The sequence below is a fragment of the Dromiciops gliroides genome, chromosome 2 (assembly GCF_019393635.1).
Source record: "Dromiciops gliroides isolate mDroGli1 chromosome 2, mDroGli1.pri, whole genome shotgun sequence".
Lineage (NCBI taxonomy): Eukaryota > Metazoa > Chordata > Mammalia > Microbiotheria > Microbiotheriidae > Dromiciops > Dromiciops gliroides.
In genome coordinates this window covers 279015151-279024481 of record NC_057862.1, presented here as the reverse complement: position 1 = coordinate 279024481, position 9331 = coordinate 279015151, and the positions used below count along the sequence as shown (strand labels likewise).

General features: G+C 34.6%; 1 protein-coding gene across 1 annotated transcript; it reads right to left on the bottom strand.

Annotated features, from left to right (window-relative positions):
* Positions 1–1133: 1133 nt before the first annotated feature.
* Positions 1134–8062, bottom strand: LOC122744112 (leukocyte cell-derived chemotaxin-2-like). The gene is made up of 4 exons (XM_043989479.1): positions 7766–8062; positions 5309–5405; positions 3654–3841; positions 1134–1572 (listed from the first exon to the last, which is right to left on the bottom strand). Exons 1-4 carry the CDS (start codon positions 7809–7811, stop codon positions 1406–1408), a joined length of 498 nt encoding a protein of 165 aa, XP_043845414.1. The 5' UTR covers positions 7812–8062; the 3' UTR covers positions 1134–1405.
* Between the last annotated feature and the right edge of the window lie 1269 nt (positions 8063–9331).

Here is a 9331-nt window from a genome sequence, read left to right as displayed (position 1 = left end):
AATATAAAAATTTTATACTATATATATGCACACATATGCATATATGTATATTTAAACAATGGCAGAGCATCTAAATGCTTGAAAGAAAAATTAATCGAATTACAAGGACTTATAGAAACCAAAAGCATAATAGTTATTTAATACCTTATTTTATTATTTATTATTATAATAGTCATATAATACCTTATTTTCAAACCTAGATAAATCTTACTTGGTGGAGTTTCATGGTTACATATCCAGTCTCCTATTTTCCATTTTTTAAAAAACAAGATGTTCATATATATATTGAGGTTTTTCAAGTTCATAAGAATAAAAAGGATAGAAAATATCTGACTAGACTATGAGGAAAAAATAGATTTGATGATTTGGAACAATGTGAGACAAGTCACTATGGGTTTTGTCTTCTTTGAATCAGCAATTTCACTACTGAGTATATTCTTCAAGGATGTCAAAGTTTGAAAGCTCCCATATGTATCAAAATACTCAAAAGACCAGTTTAATGAAACACATTTTCTTCCATTTGTTAGAGAGGCAGGTGATTATGAGTGAGGAATTTTGCACATATTATCAAAGTTTTGTTTAAGTGTTTTAATTTGTTCCAAGGACATTGTAACAGGGTGGGCCTCAAAGTCCCATCCTCTGGGAGTTTAAGTTCAAAACTGGGACAAAATAAGACTCATCATTCATATGTGTTATTAATCGAAGATACAATTCTCCATTAATTTAATCCAAGGAATCTTTGGTTTGCCATTTTTTCAGTAAGTTCACTGATAAGGGGAAAATAAAAGGATTTTAGAGATAATAATAATTATAGCACAGGATAGGAACTTGGGGGAGGGAAAAAGGAATAGAAATACAAGGCATATAATATCTTTTACAACATGCACATACAGTCATAATGAAAGTTCTATTTCAGATTTGATAAAAACTCACAACAGGGGCAGCTAGATGGCGCAGTGGATAGAGCACCGGCCCTGGAGTCAGGAGTACCTGAGTTCAAATCCGGCCTCAGACACTTAATACTTACTAGCTGTGTAACCCTGGGCAAGTCACTTAACCCCAATTGCCTCACTTAAAAAAAAACAAAAACAAAAACAAAACAAAACAAAACAAAAAACTCACAACAGATAAAGTGTGGTTAATTTATTTATTTCAGATATGCTTTGGGGAAAAATAAGGAGTAAGGAAAGGCACCCAAAATCCCATCTGTGGCAAATAAATCAGATAGAAAGGATAGGGGGGAAAGGCTTTTCTAACATCAATGAGTGAACAAAATGTTGATACACTGTGACTAGCTTTTTATGTGACAATGAGTTCAAGGAAAAGAAAATAGATTGCAGAGGGGAAAGTTTAATATGCTGCAGTTGTTTAAAAAAAAAAAAAAGGTCTGCCTTCATCTTTCCATTTACAAATAACGAGTAGGATCACTCCGGTCACAATTCTGGATGTGTACATGTGATTGGATGCCAGGATACACTCTTTGCATAGGCAATAGGACTCCTAGTTTTTCTCCCTTTTGGATAGAACCACTATATTTAACTGGTTTTATGTAGAATATCTTGACACAGAAACCTAAAAAAAATAAGAAAAATAAAATAATTCAATTTTCATGATTCAATAGGATTACTCATTACACTGAGTTGGATCTGTTCCTCCCAGTAGCAGGACACTTAGAGGTACAATAAAATCACAATTAATTACAAACCATAGATCTTTGAGTTTGACTTCAACTTCTAGAAAAATTCTGTAATTCATTATCAGAGAGTAAGTGGACATCGATTCATTGTATTCCAGCTAAAAGACCTTGAAATAGCCTAAAATCACGATGCCTCATTATAGAGTGATTAAAAAAAACAACCATACTCCTTGGGTGGAGTGGGGGGAGATAAAGAAGTCTAAAAAATAAGGAAGAGCCACAACCCACTGGAAAGAGTACTGGTTTGCAGTTGAAGAAACCAGGTTTGGATCCTAGGTGTGCCTTGGGAAAGTCATATAATATCTCTGGGTCTCAGATCGATCAGCTATAAAATGATGGGTTGGTTTCAGTGACGTAAGGTCCATCCAGCCCTAAATCTATGATTCTGTGATACTAAGTAGTAGATTAGAAGTAGGTTGAAATCCCTATACATAGGTGCATTGATTGTTCTATTATAGTAGGTAAAGAAAGACTACTCATTAACAACAAAAACAACAAAGGTCAGTGATCTGGAGCTGAAGGCATCACTGTTACCGTTCAATCATAATGAATATTTTATAAAAGTATAAATTCAGCTGAGTGTATCCTATTTTTAGGAGGGCAGAGAAGCGTGTGGTTCATTTTTTTTTTTAATTTCCATGAAAATGGTTAAAACATGTTTTAATGCTCTGTGTGTCTGTTATAACAAAGAAAACCTGAAAGCCCCAGAAACCAATGCAGTTCTTGTAGAGACATTAATATTTTAAATTTGAGTTTGATTAAACATTAAAAAATATCGAGATTATAGTTATGATCGCTAACAGTGGTCCTCATGTTTATATAATTAATGGACATCATTTCTGAGGAAAAATGATCACCTATGTTAGAACAATTCAGGATAAAAATAGTATCTTGAAAATGTTTTAGTACTTTACAATTTACAAGATGCTTTGAAATACTGAATCTTATTTGATTCTCATGATAGTGAACTATGTAAGGCAGATATCATCTTCATTTGACACATGAGGAAATTGAGATGTAGAAAGTGATATGACGTAGTCAAGGTAGCACAGGGAGGAAATAGAAGAGCCAGGACAAAAATCCAAGTCTTTCTTAGCTTTTTGCACTACATAATGCTACTCACCAATAAAATGTGCCTTGCTTATTTGTAGACTATGTTAAAGAAAATGAACAAAGAAAGTTCATAAAACTGGTTGCTTTCTGAGAGGCATATATATGTGTATATAATTTTATATATTTTACTTCATAGATTTTTATCATTTGCAAAAAGTAGTAAACACTTCTAAAAACCTACTCATCTGTCTCTTTATGGCATCAAAGTGACCCTGCATCTTCAAATTTAGGCCTAAAAAGTAGAACCTTTGATAGGTCCTACAAAGCTAGAAACTCTTTAAATGTGAAATTCATGATGGTTTGTGAGTCCTGCTTATCGAAATTCAGAGTGTCCAGTTTGGCCATAGAATTGAGAAACTTTTGGCCCATGAAACTCTCAAAGACAACTGCCACTTTGTAAAAAGTTTGCAACATGTATCATTGGGGGAAGTCCCACATGAATAATCCTTGATGTGAACCCTCTAAGTCTAGCTATGATATGCACTCTGAAATAAATAAAACCATAGAATGTCAGAGTTGGAAGGAACCTCAGAGACCTTGCAGTTTAACCTGTACCTGAGCAGGAAACCCCTCTGATGTATCCATGAGATGTGGTCATATAACTTCACTTCTCTGCAGTGGAGATTTATGTGTATCTAACCCTATTCACTTTGGATACTTTTTGTTTTCAGGAAACATTTTCCTTCTATTGAAGCTAAGTATGTCTCTCTAATTACAAACCACTGATCCTAGTTGTTGTCTTTTTTTTTTTTTTTTGTCAACAGAACAATTTGAAACCTTTTCCAAGAACAACCCTTCTCCTTAAGAAAAAATATCTTTTAAGTCAGTACTTCAGCCTACTTACCACCTCCAGATATCTGTATGCCATCATTAATTGCATTATTTTTCCTATAAGGTTTTGCTTCTTTAAGAATATTTCCAGTGAAAGGGGCATACACAGTTGCTCCATCTGTACACTGTACATCCACTCCACCATGCTTTCTTTTGCCTCTGGAACCGAGATAAGAATGCCTGATTTGTTGGTTTTGACCCCTTTTGAAGGTGATAGCCATGGGGAGGAGGAAAGACAACGACTGTTAGTGTAATCATGCAGAGTAGCACTTTACGTTTCTAGCATTTGTGAAGGTATTCTACATAAGTTCACTTTCCAAATAACTGAAGTTTACCTCTTTAATGGGTCAAACTCTTTTTTGCTGAAAATAGCAAAATTCTCTTCTTAAAGATAACTGACAACTTACCATTTCTTAATGACTTAGAGTCACTGTGAGTGCCACTTATTATGTTGTTTTTTTTTGTTGTTGTCAGTCGTGTCTGTCTCTTTATGACCCATTTTGGGGGTTTTCATGGTAAAGATATGAGAGTGGTTTGCCATTTCCTTCTACAGGTCATTTTACAGATGAAGAAACTGAGGCAAATGGAGTTAAGTGACTTACCTAGGGTCACACAGCTAATAAGTGTCTGAGACCAGATTTTAAGTTAGGTCTCCCCGACTGCAGGCCCGGTGCTCTATTTACTGTGCCACTTAGCTGTCTGCCATTCATTACACTCTACTGTAATGTGACAATGCACTCAAGAGCTATAGCAAATTGCTATTTTTCTTGTTGCAAGACTGTTAGTGTTGTGTCAGCCTTTACCAAGAACCTCTTTCAGAATTAATGCTTTTAAACAGCAATAACTTGAAAAACAACTCAACAGACATTGAACCTTTGGTGTTCATGAAACTTTTCCTCCTTCCTTTCTGGTATTTAAATATTATCTATAATTGAGGTTGTCATATAAGTGAGTTGTTACTTTAATTTAGCTGTGAGTAGTGGAAGTGGATAGACTGATGCCTTGAATATAGCAAGCCAGATACCAGAAAAGTGTCAGTCCTTGAAAGTCTTTGTATGTTATAGAAAATTCACAAAAGTGTATGGCCTGAAACATTTTTTGTCCAAGTTATGTCAGTAGCATAGCTGATATTCTTAAGTTCATATATGTCATTAAGAATAAATATCCAGGGGGCAGCTAGGTGGCACAGTGGATAAAGCACTGGCCCTGGATTCAGAAGGACCTGAGTCCAAACCCGTCCTCAGACACTTGACACTTACTAGCTGTGTGTCCCTGGGCAAGTCATTTAACCCTCGTTGCCCTGCAAAAAAAAAAAAGAATAAATATCCATATGAGCAAATACTGGATGTAGAAGAGTAAACCTCCAGTCTGATACCTAGGGTGATACTGTACTTTGCTATTCAGAGGAATTGACACCTCTTTCTCATTTCCATTAGGGTAATTTGGATTACCCTAATCCAAATTTTATATCTGGTCTGGGCATTAAGGCTTTTGAAATTTACTCCAGGAACAACAATGCAGGTAGTTACATCTCTGAGTATTATGTCAGAGTCCAATAACTTCCTAAAAATAGAACTAAACAAGACAATCTTGTGAAAATAAAAGATGAAGATAGCATGGAGGCAGCACTGAAGCCTTAATATCCATTGTAAATCTGGCAGCCCATACCTATAAGCACCATAGTGTCCACATCCATGTATATCACAGGTCCTGATAATATTAGAAGGATTTCCAGCACATATGCTATTCCATTGTCCTGCCAATGCTGAAAAAGAGAGTAGAAATGGGACACTTATTTTCTTTGCTTAGGATGTTCCTTTCTTGGGCTCTTGGATTCAAAGATCACTGCAGGTGGTGAATACAGCCATGTAATTAAAAGACAGCTGCTCCTTAGAAGGAAAAGTATGGCCAATCTGGAAAAGCATACTAAAAAGCATAGAGATCACCTTACCAACAAAGACTGTATAGTCAAAGCTGTGGTATTTCCAGTATGACTATGAGAGTTGGACTATAGTTGAACTATAAGTAAAGCTGAGTTCACAGAATCAAAGCTTTCTAAATATGATGTTGGGAAAAGACTTTTGAGAGTCCCTTGGACAGCAAAGAGATCAAATAAGTCAAAATACTTAAAGAAATTAATTCAGACTATTCATTGGAAGGATAATTACTGAAGCTTAAATATTTTGGCTACATAATGAGAAGACAGAACTCATAGGAAAAGACCCCAATATTGGGAAAGATTGAAGGCAAAAGACAAAGGGAACAGCAGAGGATGAGATGGATAGATAGTGTCATGGAAGCAACAAACATGCACTTGAACAGACATTAAGAGATAGTGGAGGACAGAAGGACTTAGCATGCTATGGACCATGAGATCAGAAAAATATGGACAAAACTGAACAACACATGTTCCTTCCTTCTCACCTTGGTCTTTAGTTATTCAAATAATCATTCAAATTCTATCTCCTCAGAGAATAAGTTGGTGGTTCACCCTTAATTGTGACATAAATTTTTACTTTCCACGATACAAAGTTTAATAATGACATTCAAAGTGTTTTCAAGTATATTGATTTGCCAGAGTGTCTGGTTGTTTGTGGTCTTACCTTTTAACCATTTGTCTTCAACACTAATTTGTCTCAGATTATAAATAGAACAAATCGTTTGATATAATGAGACTTATTCTGTATCTAGTGTACAGAGTAATGATTTAAAAAAAGAAATAATACTGAAATGCTAAGAGATAGCTTTGAAATGCTACAGTGTTCATTCATGAAAATGAATCAAACAAAGCATGAAAAGAATGAATTTATGGAGGCTAACAAATTCTAAACCAATAAACAACTTCATCAACACAGCTTATTGTGAATTGCATAAACATTCTTAGCATCTGCAAACATGGAAATAGGTAGAGCTAAACAAATGACTAAATCATATTTGGCAACTGAAGAAAAAAGTGAATTCAGTACTAGGCAAAAATTTAAGAATCAAATTCACTCAAATGTGATTTCAATGAAAATAGTCAACACTAAGATTTAAGCTAATCATGAATTTTCTAAATGTCAAAAACTAATAAGAAAAAAGATGAATTTTACAATTTACACATTAAAAAGATATTTTTTCTCAATACTGTTAAAGAAGTACTAGTAATAAAGAATATATGTCATATGGAAAGAAATGAAGAAAAATCTGATAATAACAAATGAAACTGAATTTCACAAATCATATCATGGAGCCATTGTTACTCAAGACCCTGAGGTTTGTGTGTGTTTTTTAACTGAACCTGTGGTTTCATTGGATTCCAGGTTATAAATTTCTTCCACCAATTCAGATTGGCACCTTCTCTGAAAGTAGGAATTTTAGAAAGTCCACTGGTCCATTGAGAGGTTAAGTGATAAAAGCATGCGACAGAGAGAAGATTTAGATTGAGGTCTTCCTGACACTGAGCCCAACACAATTCCACTCAATGAGACAATCTTGATAATTAAACAAAACAATACCACCACCATAATTTAGATAATTGAACATTTTGATTTTAAAGTTAAACCACAGGGGGAGGCTAGGTGGCGCAGTGGATAGAGCACTGGTCCTGGAGTCAGGAGTACCTGAGTTCAAATTTGGCCTCAGACACTTAACACTTACTAGCTGTGTGACCCTGGGCAAGTCACTTAACCCCAATTGCCTCACTAAAAAAAAAAAAAGTTAAACCACAGCTAAGAGATAAATTACAAAGTTAGGCATGAGTCTTTTCAACTGTGACACCAAAATGAGCATAAGGGCTTTAATCTGTCACCTCAAAGCACATTAGTCAGCACTGGTGATTTTTCAAAAATAAATTTAAAATATTGGTGGACAATACATTTGCTGAATCTAAAGAACAACTTTTTATCAATTTCTGATTTTTTACCTAAATTTAAGATAACTCAAAGGAATTCTCTGATGCTCCCATGCTCCCTTTTCCTCCTTAAAGATCTAACTTGTAGATGAAATTCATGTATCACTAAGCTGTCCTTTTTAACAGGTAACTTAAAGAGCCTGGTTGGGGCTGTCTCTGTGATTGAAAAAGAAAAACATTAAAATGCATTTGAAAATATGAAGTAAATTCCTGAAATTGTTATTTGGACTTACCAGTTGAAATCAAAACAGCCAAAAGCAATGCCTTGAATGACAACATTTTGTTACTTCTTTTCTGGTGCTGCTGCTTATGCTAGAGTACTTCTCTCTGAGTGATAGTCAAGAGGAAGGAAGGCAATATGTTTTAATCACACTAGTGTCAAAAGCACAGAGTTGCTTTTGAGCACTAATTTAGTGAGAGACACAAAGTGTTCGGAAGACAGGGTGAGAAAAAAAAGAAAGCATGTGTGGGTGTGTGAGAGAATGTCTAAAGTGAAATCCTTCTGGACTGTGACTATCTGATTCACTTAGAGAACCTGATAAAAGAATTTGTTTAGGGAAGAGACTTGGCAGAGAAAGAAACTAAAAGAGCGTAAAATCTAAACATTAACAAGTGGCTCACAAAGGTGAAGGGCATATTGACATCCAGTTATAGAGATTAACCAGAACAAATTAATGGTCAAAGTTTTGTCTTTAGGAATAGATTTATATATTTATTATATTATTTGCTGAACTGATGAAATTTTCTTGTGTTAATTCTACATAACACATGCAGGAAAGAATCATTTCATGCTCTCCATATTGTGATGCTTCCTTTCTTTTTATGTTATATAATAGTAATAGCTAACTTTTAGAAAGTGATTTTGCATTTGCCAATCATTTTGCATGCATCATCTCTTTTAATTCTTATAGTAACCCCATTTCACAGACAAGTATACTGAGCCTTTGAGATATTAAATGGTGTTGGGAATAAAAATACAGTTATGAAGACTTAGAAGTGGTATTTGAACCCAGTGCTGTATTCTCTACCACATGTTGTTTTTCATAGCCTGTATAGGTTCAGAACTCACATCTCAGTTCTATTTTAACTGGATTGTGTATAAATAATCTAAATACTAAGATTATTTTATTATATTTTTCCTTTAAATATGTTATTTTCAATACCATTTAGTCATGTCCTTAAGCACTGGTCTGTTTGCCAAAGACATCAAAGAAAAGGGGAAAAGACCTATATATACAAATATTCTTAGCATCTCATTTTGTTGTGGCAAGAATTGGAAACTGATGGGCTGACCATTAATTAGAGAATGGCTGAACAAGTTGTGGTATATGTTTGTGATGGAATACTATTGTGCTATAAGAAATTATAAAGGGAGTAATTTGGGGGAAAACTGGGAAGACATATGAACTGATGCAAAATGAGGTGTGCAGAACTGGGATAACATTGTACATAATAGCAGCAATATTTTAATGATGATAAACTGTAAAAGACATAGCTACTCTGATCAAGACAGTAATCCAAGAAAATTCCAAAGGATGTATAATGAAATATGCTTTCGACCTCCAGAGAGAGATCTGATGAGCCCTGAGTATAGATTTAAGCATATATTTTTCATTTTCTTTAAATTTATTGCCTTTTTCTCTTTCAACATAGCAGCCCTGAGTGAAAGAAGGCTGGCAAATGAAGGTCAGCTTACCAAAGATAAAGCTGAATGCATATTTTTTCTGGCATGGACACAGTGAAGGGGAATGACATGAGTTTGGTATAGGTTTTGCAATCAAAACTAATCTAGTCAATGA